Source organism: Hippocampus zosterae, chromosome 4 (genome assembly GCF_025434085.1).
Source record: "Hippocampus zosterae strain Florida chromosome 4, ASM2543408v3, whole genome shotgun sequence".
NCBI lineage: Eukaryota > Metazoa > Chordata > Actinopteri > Syngnathiformes > Syngnathidae > Hippocampus > Hippocampus zosterae.
This window is the reverse complement of record NC_067454.1, coordinates 9,207,528-9,232,108: the sequence shown is the minus strand read 5'-3', so window position 1 is coordinate 9,232,108 and position 24,581 is coordinate 9,207,528. Positions and strand designations below refer to the sequence as shown.

Genomic DNA, 24,581 nt, shown 5'->3' with positions numbered 1-24,581 from the left:
GGCTTCGGTCGCGTCGCTTGGTGTGCGACAGGCCTTACACCGAAATTCAAACTACAGTAGTTCAATGCGTGCCATTTTTTTTTATCCAGAAACCATATTTTGATGCTATCATAAACCCAGGAAAGCCCGGGAAGTGATCCACCATAAACTGCTGTAAATTGTTGAATTGACGTTCCCTGAGCCACCCTGTTTGGACTGCCCTCTTACAGCTCCATGAGGAAAATGATCTACAACAAATTACTAACACATCACTCCTCATGAGTGGGAGTGAATGAGAGAAGCTAAAAGCCTCGGACAGACACATAGATATGATGGACTGTTTCAGCGCAGGTCACCGGGCTGTCTCGGCTGTCGAAATGGCCGCACTTTACTTGGCCGACGCACTCGATGATGGCAAGTGATGAAATTAAACACAGTCGACAATATTAATAAGGGAAGCAGAGCTAGCGTGTTTCTTCGTATCCGTTATTATGGGGGGGGGGGGGGGGGGAGAGAAGTTGGCTGAGAGGGGCTGAGTCCAAACCAGCGGGGGGAATATTAATGCAGTCTGAGATAGATGCGAGTCACGGCGAGACACCGTCCATTTAAACGAGTATCATTAGGCGTGCGGGTGAATTTTGACTTTGTCATACCCAGTAATGTGCTTTTTGACACTAGCTTTTAAAGAAGTCACTCATCTGCAGGGGAGGGGGGCAGTGGAGGCTAGTGTATGTATTGTCAGGCAGTGGCTATGGAGTCCAACTCCAATCCTGTGGGACTCCTGGCACACTCTTGACTTCAATTCTACACTTGGTCATCAATCACTAGTCTCCTGAGTTAGCGGGAGAAAAGAGGTGTGTATCCCGAAAACAAACCCACTTTTTTTCTTTTCTTTGCAATTAATTGGAACCACTTCACGGTGCCAAACAATACTCTTTAAACTTAGCCAGACGCTAATTCAGACTGCAAGAACAGACCCGTTTGGGGAGGCAAACTGCAAACGTCCTTTGCGGCATAATAATTCTCCGTGTTATCAGGTAGAGAGTTTCAACGTCAAATAAACGGACTGTATAATTAAATCAGCAAACTCTGAAGGTGCGCCCGGGTATTCGCTTTTGGCTGAAAGGCCCGAGACTAAAATGATTTCGTATCGTGCACAGACGGACGCCAGACCAACTGAAAGCAATCCCACTTAGAGGATTTAGCAAGGGAGCTGTATAAAATGTCCACCGTGGGGTCCCAGCTGCACCCTGTGATAGTCCGTCCTGCGCGTCCGAATATAAAATGCTCACAATCAATAAAAAAGTGGGCTTTGTGCATTTACAGCTGTCATGAAAACAACGTCCAGGAAAGGCAAGTAAGGGAGGATGGAGAGTACGGGCTTGCGCTAGACTGTGGACGCACATAAAGAAGTGCTTTTTATGAAGAAGGTGGCACAGGGGGGTCATCACACTGGCTGCAATAGTATTTGCTGAAATTAGCCCAAGGATATCCTAGTAGATAAATAAAATACACACACTCATGAATTCTATGCCGGGCCTTACTAGTAACATAATGGTTCACATAGCAAACTTTTTGCCCGCTTTTACAAACTGCTGATCAGTAACCGCAATTAAAAACAAAACAAAAACTCATCCATAAAATCAAATTCACCGTTTCCATTTTGCAGAGGAGCTCGATTTTCATACTCTCCATGTTCTCCAGTCTCCATCGATCTATCCATTGTCTATACCGCTTATCCTCATGAGGGTCCCAGGTGAGCTGGAAACTATTCCAGCTATCTTTGGGTGAGAGGCGGGGTATTGCTCTTGGTTGTGCTGTTTGCTTTGGGGCCGTGTCTGCGCTTTGTCTGACAATGTTCCTCGCGGATAAATTAAGTGAAGTGAAGCGGTGTGCAGCCTACTCAGGTTGGTATCCAATCACAGGGCTCACGCAGACAAGCATATATCTCACATTCATTGCTGTGGACAATTTAGTCTTCAGTGAACTTACCGTGCATGTTTTGTCAATGTGGAAGAATATGGGAGGAATATGGAGTACCCTTGCAAGCAATGAGACAATCCCAATAGTCTCCTCTCACCAAAAATCTAATAGAGATGGAAATCGGCGAGCTTTATTCTCCTTTATCGTTTTTAGCTACTGCGACCTCTGACCGACGAAGTAAGCAGAGATGAGCCAAAGCTAATCGACTCAGTACTGTACTGTACATGGTAACAGTACAAGATTCCATTGTAAAAATAAAATAATAATACTACACTAAACGGAAGCAGACACTATCATTTGTTAAAAAGAAAAAAAAAAAGAGGGGAACCTCATGATCATCAATCATATCTGCTCAGGAAGCCTTGAAGAGTAAAAAGTGGAGACTACACCAAGCGCCGAATAATAAAGGGACCCTAAATCCCTGCGCCAAAGAATGGAGCTCATTTTATCTCAATGATTGTAACACTGAAGAACAGCAGGGCGCAGCTCAGAAAGTGGCCACGGCTAAATCTGGCCCAACAATTCTTGGGAGCCGACGTGTAAGACTGGAGGCATGACAAATAACATTTCCTGGGCCGCAAATACAAAGATGCAATTTCCTATACTGAAAGCTTCCAGGAGGACATTGAAAGTCAACAGTCAAAAACAGTGACAGCCGCCTGAGTTAATAATCCTGATGGCACCGCCGCCGCCTACCTGTGTTTACTCTAGATTGCCTACATTACTTCATACGTCTGTGTTGTCATTTTCCCCGGCTGGCTCTCTGATAAGATAAAACACACTTTCGCCGGAAGAGAGGGAGAGCATGTTTGTGCACCTTAAACTGATTAATTCAATGTTATATTGAGAAAGTTTGCTGCAGCGCTACTGACGACATATTTGTTAATATTGCTATATTTTTTTTTTCGGCTCCACTGCCGGCTGTTACATTTCGATTAGTCGAAAACAATGGTGGAAAACAAAACACCAGAATGTTCTTTTGTTTAAAGCTGGAAGAAACAAGTACGGCATCATTTTTGATTAACGTGATTGAAAAGATTACAGACAGAAAATAATGGGAGGGTGGTAAGAAATGCCACTATCGACATGCAAAAAGGGTTGCAGCTCAAGGAATTTCATAACAGAAGCAGCATCATCAAAGTTGAAAGATGCTAATAAGCATTTAAAATGCTATTAAAATGTTTTGAGAACATATTTTGTGTGATATTAAAGGCAAGTATCATCACTTTTAGACCAGCATCAATTCATGGAAATTCTCTATTCCTGGTCGGACTTGGTCCCGACACCCCCGCGAACAGTGGCAGTCCACTGAATACATGCTTTTACCACAACTGGGAAATAGTAAAAATTTAATATTTTTATAATCGAATTAAGGCAAGAAGAGGGTTTTGGGAGGGGTGGGGGGTGACTCAAGTAAGCATGGAACATTTGAACCGCAGCTCGATGACATACTGTACACTAAACTTTTAGTATGTAGCATAAACTTTTACTGTAGTGTATAACCATGTGATTAATCGCAAATTAATCACGCATCTTTCATTTCTTCTAAACTACATTCCAGTGAAGTGGAAGAATCTGTCTGATAGTGATAGACCATTTCACCATAACTTTATAAAATGCTTTTCAGCCTTTTTCCTGCTTTCTGGATGCGCCGTCGACACGGATGGGGGGACCAAGTCCATCCATCCATTTTCGGTAATGCTTGCCCTCACTTGGGTCACGGGTGTGTTGAAGCCTATCCTGGCTGACTTTGGCACATATAGACGAATGACCATTAACACTCACTTTTACACTTTCACACTCCTATCCATGCGGGAGCTGCAGACTATTCAAGCATACTTATGGAGAAAGGCAAACTAGACCAGGTTGCAGTGTACATACAGTCACAAAAAAATCACATTCACATTCGAGTCTAGAATGAATTTCAAATCTTCAGTGAAATTTGCATATTTGTGGAATGTGGGAGAACGTCAAAGTACCCACACAAAAAAACCATAAAAACAGGAAGAACATGCAAACTCCACGATGGCAATGACAAAGGATCAATGTGCAAAAATTGCTGGGACATCCTGAAATGCTAGGCTCCGAATAAAAGGAACAAAACAATGGCTGCATGAAACTATTATGGCTCAGATCTCTGTGTTCAAGAAGCTAACATTAGCTGGCTTTGTTGCTGTTAGTGCTGTGCAGGTCACTGCAACAAAAAGTCCCGCCCACCATCTGTTCTTTTCACTTGCTGCTCGGGTTAGTTAGTTTTCAAAGAAAGGGGGGCAGGGAGGTAGAATGATACGGTCAATCTTGAAAAGCAAAAAAAGGAGTCGGGTGGGGCGTAATTTCGAGAAACTGTCATGCCGGTGATGGACTCGCACACGAGTTAAACGCGCATTCAACTCAGCTGTCATGCTCTCAATGGGCTTCAGGTTAAATTCTAAACTGTGCCCTCAATTTTCCTGCTGCACAACTTCAACCTCAACAATGCAGCAAGGCAATCTGGACAGTATAGACACATCAGCGCATGTAGGTGTTAAGGGTGATGTTTTTCTGTGAAACAGTTCATGCGTATTCCATGTGCGCACTGTATAAGTCGAGGTGGAAAGGCTCGAGGCTGGCTTATGCTGTCGTGGAGCGACTCTCAAAAAAGTCTCGGTCTGCTAACTAGATGCTCAATCAGGTCAGGATTGTGTTTACAAACCACATGAACAGCACTCCGTTACGAAATTGAACCAGAGTCTTTTTTCAACAAAATGAAGTTTGCTAAGCTTATTTGTAACAAGCTAAAGTTGTTGAATAGTTTGCTCAGAAAATAAATTCATCTCGCGTGCACAATGCAAGGCTTTGCCGATTCAGATCCAGTCCACAAACTTTTTGAATGGGCCGGATATTATTATTATTTATTTAAAAGATGTGTGAACCGAATCAAATCGTTCAACTTTAAAATGCATCATCATTGAATTGTATTGCACACCATATGTATCGATCGAGACATGTATCGAATTGGTATGGGAGAGATGCACCCCCCTGCCGTCAACAGAAACATGGTTTGCTCTATTTTGTACTACTGATACTTAGTTTACGAATAGTACATTTTAAAAGGTCATAAATACTAAATGATCTTGCTTACCATATAACACAGTCACTGAAAGACACACACAGTAAGACAATGGTCTCATTCTTTGACGTCAACCTGAACTTAAGAGTACAAATGAGACTGGGTATTCAATTACTGTCTTCACCTAACACAAAATGAAATGCACTAAGGGGGAAAACAAAATTTGAGTTTGATTACAGGATGACAGTAGGAAAGCTACAAGTTGGCTGAGTTCCTTTGAACGGCACTTGATCTGCAAACAGCCAAAGTTTGTATGTCACACTCTTGCCACACTTGGCCAGTAAACACTGCGCCAGCGTAGTAATGCTAAGGACATTACGCCCGGCTTCATTGGGAATACTGTGTGAATCGGGGTGGGAGTTGTCTTGAAATTAAGCCAGCAGCAAAACTTGCTGTGGCAATCACACCAACTCGGATGATTGGATACACGGCCAAATCTTTGCCTTCACATAGGAGAATCGGTAGTAAATGAGAAACGGGACTCTTGAGCTATAACCACCAACTTTTTTTCCCACCTAAGAAAGACTAAAGTGGTCAGAATTAACTTGAGGATAGTGAGAGTGAGAAGCTAAAACCCCAGCAGGAGAGACAGCAGCTCATTTGAGGACGTGAACATGCTTCTTTCCAACATTCTCCGAGTCATTAATACCCGCCATTCTTTACAGATGGATCCCCGCTGCAAAATCCATAATATCCCAGCACAACCAAATTACCCCAGAGGTAGAATGAGGGTTTAGAAAGATAACATCTCTGAGATGCTTGATACAGCTAAAGCTGCTAAAGATTTTTGAACTGAATGAGTTAATCGCCTGCGACAGGAAGTCAAAGCAAACGATTGAAGTATTAACATATTACAGACCATAAGCTTACACAGATCAATATTACTCCACTTTAAGTGCTGTGGGTGACGGTAGTGTGCGTTTCAACTATTGTGGACTCAACATGTTGGATAAACAAATGAAATAGTTCAAAGTTCCTACATGCCATAAATTAAACTCAATTGTCAAGTTGATCACCGAAAGCCACGTGGTTTGGGGCCGCCACAAAAAAGGACAAAATCCGACTTCAACGGACAGTTAGGACGGCAGAAAAAATCGTTGGCACCGCCCTACCCACTCTTGAGGACTTGCACACTGCAAGAATCAAGACAAGGGCACGGAAAATCCTCCTGGATCCCCCGCACCCTGCCCACGACCTTTTTCAGCCACTCCCCTCAGGCAGACGCTACAGATCCATGCGCACCAAATCCAGTAGACACTTAAACAGCTTCTTCCCTCTAGCCATTAACTCCTTAAACAGTCACTGACATAGTCACTCTTCTTGCACCACAAAATGGTACTTCAAAACTACTGGTTACTCTAAAATGGTTCAATGATTTTGTTGTTTACGATGATACTAGTGCAGCGTGTTATACCGGAGACAAATTCCTTGTGTGTTCTACATACTTGGCCAATAAAGATGATTCTGATGATTCTGATTCTGATTCTGAACTTCTTCCTTGGTTTGTGTTTTGCTGTCATGGCTCAACCACACAGTGATTGGCTGGCAACCGGTTCAGGGTGTCCCCCGCCTATTACAATACAATACAATACATGCTGATTTATTGCCCGAAGACAGCTGGGATAGGCTGCAGCAAGCCCGCGACCCTCGTGAGGATTAAGATGAATGGATGGATGGGTTCAACCACAAATTTAAGGAGCCATGCAGATGGCACGGGGTTAGATTCCGAGCCAGAGATCCAATACACATTTCCGTTCTTAATCTGGATTTTAAAAATTGTTGCCTTGTCCCAGGAAGAATATCAGGTGTAAAAACTGTGCCAAACAAATCATGCATGTGACTCTATGGTGGGGTGAGCAAACTACATCCCGCGGGCCGGATCCGGCCCGTTGGTCTTTTTAATCCGGCCCGCCGAAGATTGGTGCACAATTAAGGTTGGATTGCATTCATTTCGTTTGGACTTGTAATGACAGGTATTTCAACACCAGGTGGCACAGCTACTTCAAGTTGCAGAGCACAGGGAGGGAGGGGAAGACGAAGATAGAGGGAGAGAGTAATGACCATGGAAGGGAAAGAGATATGTATCTGATTAAATGAAATGGGTAACAAAGTACGAAACATTCAGGAGACGCCTGGAGTCGTAAAGACTCAAATTTACGAGACTGAAAAACAAGGAAGCGATTCTTACTCAGTCCAATTCTGGCAATTTCCATGCTCAGAGTGAATTGCTTGTGGCTCGAGTAAATGAACATTTGCTAGAATGGTTTGATTGTTATCATGTTAAAAAATTTCCGCAAACTGGACCGCTAATAAGAGTCGGAGAGCAGTCAAATGTGTAGAGCGTTTGACTGGAGAACCGGTGCTGAGTGTGATGGTGGAGGAGAATGTTACATTATTACTGGCATACAAAGACATAGTGCTATCTTCTTTATTTTCTATTTCTATTTCTAACTTTTGGCCCGGCCCTCCACAATATTTTCTGCTTCTCATTTGCGCAACCCCCCCGCCGCCCCTGGGAAAATAATTGCCCATCCCTGCTCTATGGCGACCCCTGATGGTGCCGGCCAAAAATCGCAGCCATTGTGGAGTACGCAGGGAGCGGGCGCTTTGTGTTGTGTACACAACAAGCACTGTGTCAACTCGAGCTTGGTGCACTCCACTCAGCTACACCGGCAGAAGAGTTCGGCGAGGTCAACATTAATTACAGTGGCTGTTAAGCACACAGCAGCTGTGTATTTTCCTTTCAAACCATCACCCGTGCAAAAATATTAGATATCTCCCTACATGTTTACGAGCAAGCGTCATCAAGCTTTGCTGGCGTGTACACCAAGAAATTACTCTTCTTTCTTTTTGTTGTTGTTGTCCTTAACTGCACCCATTTGCTTAAAATTACCACTTTTGAATTGAGGGTCTTCTGTGGTGTATTTCTGTGTTTGCTATTTTCACTGTCCAACAAGAAATGTTACACGTTGTAATGTGGCTACGCTTGCAAAGTCTTTATTTTACTTTTTTTTCCTCTTGGATCTCGGCCAGCTTCTTCAAAACTCATTAAAACTGATTCTCTAGTTACGGAGAATGATCTGAGGAGATAAGAGACCATGCCGCTTCGAATCAAAACCCACAAAGTGCCTCTTCGAGTGACCTATCTGGATTTAAATTGAGGGCCTCTGATGCTCTGCAGAAACTTGAAAATAGTGTTGAAATTTTGGCCTATCAACCTGTCAATTAAGTTACATAAAGATGCTGCTGTATTCATAGCACGGCTCCTCTCCACCTCCCAAAGGAATGTCAAGATTTACTACAATGTTTTAATGAGCTATTTCACAGCAGTAATTTTGACACAACCCAACAGTATATGGTGGTATTGAAAATGTATGGATGGATTATGGCATCGCTTAAACCAGGCGTGTCCAAAGTCCGGCCCGCGGGCCAAATCCGGCCCGCGGTCGAATTTCATCCGGCCCTCGGCCCCTGTCATAAAATCAGTGCCGTCTGGCCCGCAGGTTGGGCGCAATGGAACACGTCTCGTAGACTGGGGAGTGATGTTTCATAGAGTACTGCTTCCCTCTAGTGGCTAAATGAGTAATAGCATTCACTAAATGAGTAATAGCATTTAGACACTAGAGGGCATCACTCACGAGTTAACAAGACATCACTCCGTGTTTATATTGACTGATATGTCATATTTCAAATGATCCTTGCAGTTGTGGATATGTGTATTGCTTGTTCATTTCCCTGTTGTTCGAGTCAAAGGTTTTGTGACTATTGAAAAGTCATGGTGATACATTTTATGTTTCAAATCAATCAATTTGCACTCAGGAGACTTCTGTTTAAGAAGAAGTCAAGTGAATAAGCAGTTGCATGTGATATACCTGTTTCAAATGAACCAAAAGAAATTCTTAAGATTGTTGAAATTAAAATAAAAATGGAAATGTGAAACAGACTGGCTTACTAAAATTTGCTGAACAATATTGTTGTTCAATGTAAAGAATGTCAGCCAAGGTCGGCCCCCCGACATTTTACCACATAAAATCTGGCCCCCTTGGCAAAAAGTTTGGACACCCCTGGCTTAAACAGTTCGTTCATGTGAACGCACATCGACTTCACTCTAAATGCAAATTACAGAAAGGGACGACAGGATTTTTCAATTCTGTTTATTTTCTTGTTATCATCTCATGTATAATCATGTTTATGTGTTGTTTGTATGTCCTGTAATTGCTTCTGGTAAGGCTTAGGGTAATAGTACTTTCTTATTTGAAGATGTAATGGTATTTAAATGACTGCAAATGTTAATTATGGATTGCAATTTATGACGACTTACCAACAATTCAGCCTCTCAGAACCTATTTTGTTCGTAAGTTGGATACTTCATTCACATAAAGAAGTAACAGCAAAAGATTCTCTGATTTTTATCGTGCTCCATTAGTTAAAGCAGACTGATCATGTGTGTTTTGAAATGAGACATTGATGTTTCAGACTAAACATGTAACTGAGTCATAATGAATGACTGGTCAATAATGTCTTTGAATACAGGGATGGAAATGTAAACTTTTTTTTCCCCTTTTAACAGAATTCTTCCATTACCGTATTTTACGCAATATAAGGTGCACGTAAAAGCGTTCAATTTTCTCAAAAGCCAAAAGTGCGCCCTATCGACTTCTAAGGATATTTTTTTTAATCAATTGTCTTCATAACCTTTGTCTTTCATTTATTGTTTTCTCATGCCATTTGTATTTATATATTTCATGTCCGTGTTTGCAGAGATGTGTTCCTCGAGCCGGTCCTTGGCCTCGAGGACAGGCTCGAGGACCAAGGAGCGGTCTTTGGTCCTTGGCCTTGGCCTCGGAAGCAAGTTCTTGGTCCTTGGCCTTGGCCTCGGAAAATTTCTCAAGTCCTTGGCCTTGGCCTTGCCCCGGAAAATTTTCCAAGTCCTTGGCCTTGGCCTCGGAGTCAAGTCCTTGGCCTTGGCATCGGGTTGCCAGTCCTTGGACACAACACTGCGTGTTTGTGACAATTTCTCATGGCTTTGTTACAGCTGCAACGGTTGTGAAGGCTCTATACAGCTAAAGCTGTATTGTATTGTATTAATTTCGTGTAACACCATCTAGTGGATGCATAGTGCAACCGCAGACACTCTTGTAGCTATTCTATATGCCTTATGATGCAGTGCAACTTATATATGAAAACTGTTCTAAAATAGGCCATTCACTGAAGGTGCGCCATCTATTCTGAAGGGCCTCATAGTACAGAAAATACGGTAATCGTCAAAATAATTGACCGACTGATGAATATTTCATGATTAAATAATCGTTATGACCCCTGACGTCAATTGTAAACTGTGATCAAATGTTCATATTCATTTCAACTAAGCACCAAATCAGTGTGGACTCGTCCATTCGTTGAGTAAAATGGCAACGGGGGCTGCTGATGGTATCACAGTTCTCACACGTACGACACAACATGACTCCACCTGTACGGTTTGAAAGAGGCCGCCCGAAGTGCATTGAAGGCCAACCCCCTTTTAGCCCACTCTTGCCACTTGTCTATCCAGTTTCCAGACAGCGCATTCATTTCCCAGCCCAGTGGAGCAATACACGGTGACCCTCTGCCTGGACCTCCACTACACCTGCCCCAAGTTTTAGCACCAGCTCAAGCCCAAAGAGAAGGTCCGGTCCACCTCTGCTATAATTTATAAGCTATTTCACACAGTTGTGCCTCCATTAGAGACCTGGTCTACCTTGGCCCTTGGCCTACCTTACGCAGTCCTCCTCCTGCACTTAACAAAGAAGGGCAATTGCAGGGTGAGGGGGATTTAAAGCGGGGAATGTATTTTGGTCCAGCCTATTAGAAACCTACTGTACATAATTTATTAAATCTGTCAAATAAGAAGTTCAAGAGGATTAGAAAATATGAATCAAATCAGTTGCTTTCCTCATGAGCAAAAAGTACCTTTGCTCCAAATCATCTCCTGCTTGCCCTTGGAGAACATAATCGTCAAATTTGACACAAACTTGTACTACTTGCTTCAATTGCCATGGCAACCCTGGTGATGGGGCGACAGCCTCCTACGCAGGACAAGATTCCATTTTTGAAAAGTCAAGATGACCTCATCTAAATTGAAATGCGTTTATTTTGCACTGGATATACTTTCTTGCCTCATCAGTAAACAGGGAAATCTTGAACAACGGGATATCCATCACAACACAGCAGATTTGATTAAGCGACTCATTAAAAATTAAAGCATCTTGAATGAAACTTAGTGGCCATACAAGGCCAAATCACGATTCACTTGTGCAGGTACGATCCAGCGAAATATAAGTGGCAGTGGTAGTTTACACTTCAGTAGTTTTAGCGCCAATATACTGTATTTTGGCAAAGAAAAGTTTTTCCCACCTCGCTGTTTGTTTACAATGCTTGTGAATAACCACATTGAGCTGCACCACTCCAAACGCGGTTCTAACGGGAGCTTTGGCTGAAAAAGGAGCTGGCCAACATTCCCTACTATGAATGTTCAATAAAACTTTTTTTTTTTTAGACCAATACCCGTACGTACCAGTAAGTATTCACGGATACCGAGTGACCAATACCACTTGTACTCAATGACAGATCATTTTTGTTAAGTTGAATCTCATTTTCTACCACGACGACTGAAAAAGTGCTTCACCAGCTTTCCTGGGTTCTTGAAGAAAGGAAAAGTGCTCTTTAGTTACAGCAATAGGGAGGCTCTGTGGAAAAACGGCCACAGTCGTCCCGCAAGAGAATGGCAAATAGAGGTGTACCCACCTGTGACGGTGACAAAGGCATTCCCCTCCTCCCCCAACAGCGGGTTGATGAGTGTGCAGCTGTAGGTGCTGTTGGGCTCCAGTACAACTGTCAGCACGCTAGTCAGAGAGAACAGACCCTCCTCGTTGGCCACCACCGAAGTGGTGACATTGTCCGTCAGGTTGCGGCCACCCCCATCCTGCCACATGACGTCGGCTTCCGGGTAGCCTCCGTAAGCTACGCAAGTGAGGGCCACCTCTTCACCAGGCCGTAGGTTAGATTCCGACTCCAAGGTCACAACAGGCTTGGAGTAAGGGGCTGGATAAATACAAGGATTTAAATGGATCAGGTGATGGAAAATTGACTTTTTAAGTGCTTGTATACAAATAGGTGGGTCGCTTGAGTGCCTGCTCACCAATCGAGTGCGAAATTAAACAACCAAGAAAATCTTTTGTTATCTGCCCATTTCTAAATGGGTGTGAGAGCAATGTCTGTGAGCGAGCTGTTCTGCAAACCCGTCCTCCGTTTGTTGGTTTAATTTTCATGATAACATCCCCCACATCAAGTTTCTCGGACATCATCAGCTCGACTGGGCAAAGCAATGGGCGAGTCCAATGTTCTCCGTAAGCACAGTGTAATGTATGAAGTGCCGTCTCTAAAAATGAAAATGCTTTCAAAGTCTATATGGGCACTCCCCCCAGTTGCATGACTGAGCGGGGCTAACTTCAGCAAGACAATAAATCGGATGTGGCTAGTATGCCATAATTCTTGATAGTTGAGGCAAGTGACAAAAACGGATATGGGTAAAAGTTATGGATGATTTAGACAAGCATCACAACTTGCAGAGTTTAGTTTAACTATCTTGGGAAATGGTTTACTGTATATCATTCCCATTAAGGCATAAATTACATTTAGTGCCACTTAGGATAAAATGTTAAATCCTACAATCCCACACAGGCCCGCTGCATCTTAACATTCCCCAGAGTGCCAAAATGCAGAGCCATTCTTTAAAAAATAAAAAATAAAAAGTTATGGTTTAGGACGGGAGTTGCAGATAGGCAGAAAACTCTGAGATTTGGGGACAACCCAGGTTGTGTAAAAAGAGTGTAAGCATGGTGGAGGTCTAATGTCAACCTCTGCGAAAATCCCAAATGCCAATCCTTGAGCTGCAGCAAGAGTATAAAGGTGGAAGAGAAAAGTGGCTGCACTATTCCCAAAGCCAATCATGGCACAGCAAACACAGGGGTGGAGCTGAGCTTTTGATGATTTCAGTCAATCTGACCTGCTGGTGAGACATGGGCCGTGGGTATGGAGACAAGATTGATTGCACTTTCTGCAAACTAGCACTCTTCCGTACCATCAAGTGCGGAAGGTTTAAGGAAGAAGGATACAACTACCTACAGGTTTAAGGAAGTTAGATTTAAGCCTTCTTTCGGACCACAATTATTCAAGTATTGGCCAAACCTTGCTGTATTTTGAGTGTCCTCAAGATATGCAGTAAGTGTGGAGACATTTTTGGATGTAGCAAGAAAGAAAGCAATGTGGACTTGTGAATATGGATGGTGTCCTCATAAAAAGTACACTGGCAGCACAAACAGAAGTTAGCATCTTTCATGAATACTATTTGTGGAGTATGAGTTAAGCATTAGAATCCACCCAAAGATGTTGGCGCCATACGTAGGATCATAACTTAGAAATGACTATGTTTCCATTTTGAAGCATATTATTCCTAAGGTGTGAATTTTTTATTTATTTTTTTTAAGGTCACCGTTTTAGATGGTTACATATATTGTACTGTTGAGCCAAAAAATGTTTGAATCCATTTCTCTGTTCATCATCTTTTTCATTTGGTTTTAAAAATGTATTTTGTGTTGATAAAATGTTGAAGTACTTGCTATTTAGCTTAGTTTCCAGTCAAGATGTTATAAAACAGGCAATTTAAAAACAATGTTAAGTTTTGCTAATGATCTAGATTTTTTTTAAAGTCATATGATAATTAGAGCATGCAGTGATTGAAATAAATCAGATCATAACTGAAGTGAACTATATGCAGTATTGTGGCTTCTTTGCATTGGCAGCAGGAAGAAAATATCAAATGTTAACCGTGGATGCTGTTTAAAAATAGAAACATCTATAAATCTCATGCATAAAATTGAACCAATTTGTCACCGTTGGGAGACATTGTTTTGCCTCTCGCCAGCCACGATGGAGAGAGAGGAAAAAAAAAACCTTATGCATTAATACTACTTAATGCACATCCATCCTCTGAGAATAGAACAGCCATCTCTCAATAGATATAAAAATGTGCCATTGCGCTGTAAATAAATTAATAGTCTCTGCTGTGAACGGTGGCCCTTTACCCTCATGTGAACAGCTGTTTAAACCAAAACAACGGCTGATAGTCAAAGTCAGCTGCTATTGACCACAGCAAAGGCCACCATCAGCGCTTATTGACCAGACATGCAGTCGAGCAGCAGCCCTGCCCTGGGGAAACCATTTATCGTGTTTACTTCCTGCATGCTAGGGATGCACATACTGTACGTGTTATACATACATATAGTATGAGTGTGTTTATATATATATATATATATATATATATAGATAGATATATATATATAGATATAGATATACAGTAGATATAGATATATTTTTTTTATTGGATTTTATGATTACACATACAGCATTCGTTAGCTTAGTTAGCTAATGTGCCATCATGCTGAAATGTGAAGAGAGACAATGGGGTTAGCCTCCAAAACTACACTTTGTGAGGATATTACTTGCAATGACTCTGAATAATTCCATCAGTAGGAGATAGTCCAAAAATAGACCACTGATTGATGTTATCTTTACCTTGGACATGCAAAACTACAAAGAAGTACCACACGTCTCCTCCAGACTGTTATTTTTGCTAATAATGACTGGTGTTGAGGACTACATCGATATAGGACTAGATGGTTTGCGAAATACCATCCAGACCACTCAGTTTAGGTTTGTGTCATTTGATTTTCCATTTTATCAGAGAGGAGACTGACGATAGAAAGAAAACTGACTGCAGCTAAGTGCAAACTATGAAATATAATACTGCAGTGTCCAGAGCGAGGGCACAGCAACATGTATTGAGCAACGAAAGCAGGAGTTTATTGTCTAATTTCGACATTTCAGGGTGACTGAACTCTAATTTTCTCCTTGCGGGCTGGGCAGCTCCTTGCATGGAAGGAGCCGTCCATTGATGTATGAATGTGTGTGTGAATGGGTGAATGTTAGCCGCTGCAAAACACTTTGGGCACAAGATAGTGTCAGTGCAATACGAGTGCATTATATTTACACTTTCGCGCAGTGATATGGTACTAATGAATCTGATTTATCAATAAGGAATCAGAAAGGCTTCTTGTCAATCTAATGAGATCCTTTCGGGAGGCTTCGAACATTTTCGAGGCTACATGCTACTACCTGGTTTGATCACTGTAAAAGAGTGAGTAGAGTTGAGTCAAGTAGCTACCATGGAATGGAAAAGCAGAAAAATATGTGCATGGATTACTGCATGCTATTTTGGTTAAGTGGGTTTGGTGTGGGTGTTTGATATTAGTCAGTTTCAGGGTTGACACTCAAGATAGCTCAACTCATTCTTAACTTGTCAATAATTCCCATAGTTGCCTTTGTTCACATTAAATGGGGTTGAATATTGTCATGCGGCTATGTGTTTTAAAGTCTGTGGTACAAAGAAAGCTAAACTCACCCGCCACCTGCAGAAACAAAGCTGCGCTGCCGTATTCCCGCACTCTGACAAAGCACATGTAGCTGCCTTCGTCGGACACCACCACCCTCCTCAGCAGCATCGAGGCGTTTCCAAGGCCCAGCTCGTGAGGGAACAGGGCAGTGCGGTTGGCGAACCTTTCAGCCTGGTTTGCCAGCTGATCGTGTCCTTCGCTGTATTCATACACGCTGCGCTTGGTGTCGGTCAGCTGCCAGAAAACTGTCACGTCAGACACGTTGAAGGGGCCGGGGGAACTGAAGGAGCAGTTTAGAATGACGTCCGTATTGTGTAACGCCACCACGGGCTGGTCGGGGACGTGTACCTCCATCATGGCTACAAAAGAGGGGGAGCAGCATGTGAGTTACATTGTGCAAACTTTGGAATTAAATGCTTTCAAAGAAAACATAAGAAAGGGAAGAAGTACCAATCAAAAGTTCAGCGCGGCAACAGAGGAGTGTGCAATATTTATACCACAGTTATGCAGAAATTTAGTGCGTTAAAATGTTGGAGACTGATACCTTTTAAAGCCAAGCAGTTTGAAACGCATACTAGATTCTCTTCAGAATGATATAGATTGCTTGCGCAGTCTGGCAGCATAAAGTTGGTAAAATGGGATTATGGCAAGGGGGGAGCAAAAACTCTTTTTTGGGGGGGAAACAATGCCAGCGCCGCTTTTATTGAAAAAGTCGCTGATTGAGCGGCATTTTGCGTGCTGCATTGTTTGTCTAGACGAGGGCGAAGGCGTAATTATTCCGGATTAGCGGCCATCTCAGGCAGCCTTTCCGTGGCATCCTTGCGAGTCAGCGCTTCTCATTCATCTCTGTCTGCTCAAAAACAACGCCAATACACTCAACAACATCACAGCACAGGACGGAAAAAAAACATACTCTTAACCCCCGGAGCGACACAATATTTTGTCCAAGTAATGCTTATAATCAGGGTCATGTTTTTGCCTCTTCACCCTCTTTTGAACTCCACCGCACAGTATCGTCAGCGTTGACTCACTTTGTTCAGTATGGAGACGATTCGATCGATGCAGGGGTGCTTTAATCAACTGCCCAATTAAAAACAAACAAGACTTTCATCTGAGGGTCTTCATATATGAACGCAGAATCAAGGCGGGCTAGTTTTTGTTTTTTTTATTTAATGTAATGTACGTTTAGCAAATCCCAACGAGGTGTCCCTCGCCACTGATACAGGAACAGTACCACCTATCGGCCAACAGTAAAATTGCTGCAAGATAACGGGGAGAAAAGTCTCTGATGCCTCAATAATCCTTTCCTGTTTATAGTTTTAGAACGTTGCAATCATGTTTTATGGGGGATGGAGTGGATGCAGTGTCACCTTGATAACTGAAGAAGTTAATGGTATAAAGCATGTTTTGTTTCCACAGTCGTGACCGGATTTGGAATTCAAATGTTGTCTGATGAAATTTGGACCAAGAGCAGCCACGATTGACCTCTCAAGGTTGCCATTCCCACAGAATCATTCTCCAATATCCATGTGGAGATCAACAACTAAAAAAAGCTGCTGTGTGTCAGGCTGTTTTTGCACCAATAAGTATAGATTTTTTAAAAATGTTAACCCCATACTTATTTCCCAAATTGTCCAAAATCACCCACTCACGCAGTCCTTCCCACACGCTAAAAAAAACATTTCCAGGGATAGAAGCGAGTGAGATTTGTCAGCCACCAAGCCAAATAAATACACCTTGGGAAGTAGCTTGTCGATGATGAAGCCTCACACTTCCTCGTATGCTTTAGTTGAGAATGAAGGGGTGGGCTATTCGGTGAATCGACGCCGTATACATGTACAGTATATCTACTGGAAACGGAAGATAATCCACCTCCATTAGTGCTGAGTCAGTCTTTTTTTCTTTCAATGTGTCATCATTCATCAGAAAATTGGGTGTCCATCAGTGACGGATTGACAAACCTTCCGTCAGCACACTGCTTCTGCCTGCCCATCTTTGCAAAAGAGGGAGAGAGACAGAGAGAAAGAGAGAGAGTGAGAGAGAGAGACACACACACTGGTTGCCACATATCGATACAATCAATAATTAAAAGTGGTGGCAATGAATTTCATCATTGATTCATTGTGTCACGCGATAATTGCATCAGTCGCCATGTGCTGTTTTGTGCCTTGTTGTGTGTGCTATTCCTGCTGTGAATGGTGGTGTGTTGCACGCAACAGACCGAATTGTAAGAAGAAAAAAAGTCACCGATTGAACGGCAGTAAATTACAGTCACTTGTTTTTTCCACGATTTCGGAAGGATATATTTGACTTTCTATTTCCGTCGTTCCGATCAGCTTTATTGGATGGGATGACATTTTGCATTTCGTGCAGAATTCGATTGGCTGTCTTAAGTCATCAATGATGTCATTAATCAGATCCACGAAGACATTACTGCCACAGGGTTTCCCACATACACTTATCTGTGGAATTTCACCAATGATTTTGGCACTAACTATCAATATGTAAGAGGCATATCTAACTTTCATTTGCTGAGCGGAGAGCGTAGCATTCCACTCCTTATATGTGTCCGCTAATCTTTAACACCACTTTCTTTTCTGATACGATACAGTACCTGAAATGACTACACGATATCAAAGGTATGAATTTCAAATCTATCAAAGGTATGACATTTGAGAATCGATCGTAGGCAAGAAAATCTGGTATCAAATGAATATTTGAGAGAAAGGGCCTTTCGTCCATGCACAAAAAGTTTTCGATCAATGAGTGATGGAAGCAAAAATAAGTGTTATGTTGATCTACTTGTTCTTGATTTTACTGTTTGGTGCTTTCTGCCGCCTTTTATTGCCGATTTGTCTTACTGTTTATTGTGCATGTTAAATTGCTCCGTGTACAGCACTTTGTATGCAGCGATGGCTGTTTGAAGGTGATCTATAAATACTATTGACTTGATTTGACTACTGTATTTTGTTCAGTATATATCCAACGGATTATGTGTTCAATTCTAAATCTCATTGTTTGCACTCTTGAATAATTTTTCAATATTCCATCGGTGATACTCCATGATATGCATGTTGAGAGAAGGGGGGGGGGGGGGTTAGAGTGCAATTAAATCACTCTGAGAGTAGCCATGGCTGACTCACACCACCAGGTGAAATTCAGAAAGATGGGGGAGGGGGGTGACGGAATGAAATCATAAAAATAAAAATAATATCTGGAAAGAAGAACAATCTCTAATTTCTCTACACTGGCTGACTCAAAGAAAAGAAGAAAATATCACAATATCAAATATAACACCTCTCCTACTCATCTCACCGTCTTTTTTTGTTACGCTCTGTCGGGCCTACACAGGGCCCTTGTGTAATCACACAGACCTGCAATTGGAAAGAGAACATAGGGAACAATTTTGGAATATGCATCAGGGGGAGGGAACTGGGAGAGGGGACAAGAGGAGACGAGAGCAAGGCCGGCGGCTGACGTCATGGAAAAGCATGCATCTGATGTCCTATTCGTCAGAGGTGAAATACCATGTGAGGCATATCGCTGCTTGCATTTTGTCTCTTTGAGATCTGCGTGCCTGTGACTCAGGGCTGCTCTGGTTACAGAAAGCATATTTGCCCGAGACAAGATACAAGATACAGTAGCATAGTGGCAAACTGCTAAGCATTAAATGATTATTGATCTCAAGATGCTAGTTTTAATTCCTGGCTAGTTTAAACCCTCGTAGTGCACCGCTTGCGATAAATGTAAAATGATGTCTTTGAATCAAAGGCAAAGACATTCAGAAAAACACGAGAGAGCTTAAACTTATGGAAGAGTTCCAAAATGGCCTAAATTTCATGACGTCACCGGCTGATAATTCTCAGGCATTGCAGCAATAATAAAAAAACGTTTTGATACCTTAATCTTCACAATTTACATATTTTGCACCATAGAGACCCATTATAATTCATATTTTTGAATGCATCTTAAACCTAATGTGTATACATGCATTTCACGCGATTTTTACATCAATCGCTTTGTTTTCGCTTGGACAGACGTAAGCATGCCACATTGTTGGGTTGAGGTCATTCCAATTTTGCAACTTTAGGTGGCATCAGAGGATCGCAAATGAGTTTGCCTTTTTGCAGGAGGCTTCAAACCAATGCATTTTACATGAACACGTCCGGTCGGGATTGTTAGTAGGGCTTGGTTGGGGCCTCCAGACACAATTTTTTTTCCCTTTTGCAAAAAATAAAGAATAAAAAATCACAAAGAACTAATTAAAACTATATATGTATGGATAGCACAGATGCCTCTGAACATTTTGAGTGTTTGAAAAAAAAAATACATTATTACAAAAATTGTAAAATGCGTACCGTAATTTAAGGCCTTTTTAATTTGGAGCACACAAGGGTTAAGCAAACCTTTTGGTGTGGCAGTGATGTGGGACAATCAAAACAAAACAAAAAAACCAAGATGGTGCCCGCAACAGACCACAAATTGGAAGCTAACAAAGGATATGGGAGTATGTGGACATATGTCTGCTTGCTTGAGCAATGCCGGGATGTACTTGTTTGTGCTCTGCCCCTCCTCTCTCAAAGCCAACAAACACTACACATCCAGTACCATGCGCAGGAACACTCAGCACCCTCAGTAATTATTTGGCTAGTGTGACCACTGTGGACCACAGTATACTTCCCTGGCCCCAGTATGGAATTGTTTAATTTTAATCGGGCGAGATTAAAGATTACACCATGTGTCAGCATAATGAGGTCTTTTTTGTTTGTTTTTTTAATAAGCGACTGAAAATTACTTCGGGATGACATTGTATTGGACGTCGGTAGCAACAATTTGTGATGGCTCAGACGGTCTGAATGACGAATCAAGTCAGCAATGACGACGCGACACACTGGCGGGAATAACTTCAAATTTAAAACGTACCATATGTTCTTTGGTCAGCAGAGGCTCATATTGAGGTGGCACGATGATTGTTTGGTTAGCATGTCCGCCTTACACTGCAGAGGTACAGGCTTCAATTCTGGCTCCGGCCTTTCTGTGTGTTATCCCCGTGCCTGCCTTGGTTTTCTCACGGGTACTGCGGTTTCCTCCCACATTCAAAAAACATGCATGGCAGGTTAATGGAAAACTTTAAATCAGGGGTGTCAAAACCATTTTTTGTCGCGGGCCACTTCAAAGTTACAGCTTCCCTCAGAGAAAAATTGCAACGTGATTTATTACCCATGGCAATTTGACATTTCAATACGGATTTCAGCAAGAATCATGAAAATTGACACACATGATTTGCTCCCGGGGGCCTCATAAAATGACGCGGAGGGCCGGATCTGGCCCCCGGGCCTTGACTTTGACACCTGTGCTCTAAATTGTCCTCGAGTGTGAGCACGAATGGTTGTTCGTCTATGTGTGCCTTGCAATTGGCTGGAAACCAGTTCAGGGTTTCCCCTGCGTACAGCACAATGACGGTTGTGATAGGCTCCAGCACACCCGCAACCCTCGTGAGGATAAACAGATTCGAAAATGGATGGACGGATCGATGCTTGATATGGAAGTTGGCCTTCTCACCACGCTTGACCGCATGTTACTGTCATGCATGAGGTGAACATTTGCTGCTGCAGGTAGCTTGACTTCTTCCTGATAGTGAACTCGTAAATAGGCAAGGCAGTAAAAACTTTTTTGAACCGAAGCAACCCAAATTAATCAAAGACTCATTTCAGCCCATCTGTGAATATGACTTTTCTACGGTGTTACTGTCCCGAGTCATGACACACAAATTCAGATTATGTCAGCTGCTTGGGGAACGGAACTCTGCCGAGGACCCCCTGTATAGTGATGGGTGTCTCCTTCGAAAGAATGTGGTGGTCTTAGGGGAGTAGCTGCTGGGTGTTCAATGAGGCAGTAGCTCCAGTGTCTTCTCCGAAAGTAAGTTGTGGTATTTTATTTAGGAGCGAGGTGGCTGGCTGGTGGACCTTGTAGTCTTACCAGTGGGGTCTTCCCAGAGGGAAAGGAAGGACTCTCCTCTCCTGCCCTCTCTATAAAGACATGCTGAGCAGCATCGAGGGCAGGCTGGGAGACGTCAGGCTGCCAGGATTTACACGCTGCACTTTGTGTTTATGGGCCTCAGCTCTGTTTGAGTGCCTACGTGACAGAGACGGGCACTTTCACAGCCGACATGAAATAAACTCATTTAAGTCGCTGGCAGCCGGCCCTGCTTAGCGGCGAGCGCTGACTAGGAAAGAAGAAGAAGAAAAAAGTGATCTTCACACCACTCTCCACTCTAATTTCAAGAATAACCATCACTGTGGAACTTTCTAACACCTTCCTACAATAAAAGTGCTTTTGTCAGGTGTTGACAAGACGCTATCGCTATGTAGGCCTCTGATGATGGGAATGGAGGCTCGAGGCAAGTGTGGGTGCGAGCAGAGCATTTAACCGCATTGTGCTAATCAGCATGGGTTGCACCAACTGGAACGTTTTATATACACTGTCGCCGAAGACGTTTTTGACGAGTTATCTCGTATAAGAAAATGGCGAAGAAGACATTTTGAGTGTGGCTGTCCAAAAGATTGGTACTATAAACGGTGTCTGAAACAACTGGCATAAAGGTTCATCGCAGTAGTCATTCAGCTTGCTTGTTAGGTTTGGTTAAAACTTGATCCTTCACAAACATCATGCCTTTAACTCTGTGTTGTACCCCTTTTGTTCCATTGAATTCTTCGTCATTTTACATATACTCGTTTCAACGTACCCCATCAAATACCTTTAAGATGGGGAAAAACTGAGATTCAGGTTCAACATCACACTTCTCTGAATGAACAACTCCCTCCAAAATCATGCAGAATGTTATCCCAGAAGAGTGTACAACTCCGTATGTTTTCACGTCCTGTAGGTGTAATGACCAGGTGTCCTCGTACTTTTTGTCCATATGGTTTATTTACTCAATGTTTGTGCTTCAACAACCTGCTGCACCTTAATATACTTTGCTTATCTGTGCAGCCTGACAATGGAAGCGATAATCACACCTCATTACAAGCACGGGGAAATGATCATGTCTATGTTCCATGCCCACGCTTGTGCATGAGCGTCCTTAACCAGCATACTATAAATAAATCAACTTCAAATAAGGCACCAAGCGTTGAAAAAAAAAATCCAGTCATATAGTGTATGACAGCATTGATGGCACATGCGTATTTGCTGATGACCGAATCTGTGCCACATGGCACATGGGCAGCACTGGACATGGAAGGGGGTCAGATTTATTGTGCCAAAGCACAGTCGTGGTGGAAGTCTTTATCTAGGTAAAATCTGTCCCATTGTGATTGTGTCCCAACGCCACCTATACCATCCATACGGCCTGGAGCACAATACAGAGTGCTCACACTTGCCAAACAATATGACTGCAGTGGCCGAGCATGTCCGAGCATAGTATGGTCTGTAGGCCATTAGAATGATCCGTTTTGCTGGATAGTAATAATAAATAAATAGAAATTCCCGTATTTTCAACACTAAAAGGTGCACCTAAAAGCCTTCAGTTTTCTTAAAATCTCACAGGGTGCCTTACAATCCGATGCGCCTTGTGTATGGTCATTACGGTAATATGTCAACCCCCAAAATGGCTCCTTGCTCGAGGCATCTTACATTGCAGAGTTCAAACTTAAGGCGATCGGTTTCACAGTTGAACACGGAAATAGAGCAGCGGCAAGAGAGTTCAATGTTCACGAGTCAATGTTATAACTTGCTGTTGGTTAAGTGAACCGTGTTGCTGCTTTATTAAATAAGTTTTACTGACATCTGATCATCGCTATATAAATCAGGGTGTAATGTAGTGTAGCGTTCTGTTGGCATTTCCTTGAGCATAGCTCTATCTAGTGGATGCATTGTAGATTGCGTCGTATAATGTTGTGCGTCCAATATATGCAAAAAATTACAAAATAGGTCATTCAATTCAGTTTGCCTTTTAGTGTGGAAAATACGGTACCCCGCAACCCCTGTGAGGATAAAGCGGATCGGACAATGGATGGATAGATGGATAAAAATTTAAATTAAAAAAAAAAGTATTTCCTCAAAATAATGTATCTTTGTTCGTCGAATTAATTCAAATCATATTAAGTTTTGAAAATGCACAATTGTCACGTATGAATAGCATCTGTATCAATACAATCAAACAACGATTAGTCTCGCGCACACACACCTAAAACACGGTTTCCTCCATGGCCCCAAAGGCCAGAGACCACATTGATATTCCACACCTGCTTGACTCCTGACAGGTCCGTAGCAACACAGTGTGAGGAGTTGGACACAAGTAACTCTTGACACAACAATGGAGAAGCTGAAAGGGAGCTGCAGTGGAGCAAAGAGCTTCCTGTCAGCGTGACTGACGTTGGTCACGTTGACAAACACATGCACATGGCAAATAACAAATGTTCTCAGCACCGGGCAGTGCATGTTAAGTCACACACCGCCGGAAGTAAACACAATTTAATGGTACAGTGTAACCTTACAAAGTTGACCACTGCGAAAATACATCTTTATTTATGTAGCATTTTCACAATAGCTGCAAAATTGTATAATGTAAGTTTCTAAACTTCATCGTAGCACAATATTTAGGCCTATATTTTCATTTTGTTCCAGAGATTATTTCCATTCATCGATTCATTTTCTTTGGGCCACCGCTGCAAGACACCTGACCTTTTATATTTTCTGCCACACAATTAGCGTCTCAGCCGTCCTTTTGTCAAAGTAATAATTATCATTCAATAACTGGACAGAGATATTTATACAATGATTGGAGCCATCCGCTAATCACAGTGCGCGCACACACACATTGAAAGGGTAATTCCCACAGAAGTCAATGGCACAGTTTTACTACGAGTTTACAGTACAGGGCAGACGAAAAGGTGGCTCCATTTACAGAGCAAGCTAAATGGAAAACAATTTAAGGTTTTAAACAAACTATTGTTTAATGGTGCATCACAAACCCATCCCAGGTGGGTCAGGAAGAGACTAGTAGACAAGCATCGTAG

General features: G+C 42.4%; 1 protein-coding gene across 3 annotated transcripts in view; it reads right to left on the bottom strand.

Annotated features, from left to right (window-relative positions):
• The window catches only part of cd276 (CD276 molecule), a 74,402-nt gene that overhangs the window by 43,486 nt on the left and 6,335 nt on the right, over nt 1–24,581 (bottom strand). For all 3 annotated transcript variants that reach the window (XM_052062928.1, XM_052062929.1, XM_052062930.1), the window contains exons 3-4: nt 15,570–15,920; nt 11,855–12,151 (exon numbers count right to left, since the gene is read on the bottom strand). In XM_052062928.1, the coding sequence (XP_051918888.1) occupies nt 11,855–12,151; nt 15,570–15,920 (648 nt within the window). The remainder of the gene's footprint in view (nt 1–11,854; nt 12,152–15,569; nt 15,921–24,581) is intronic.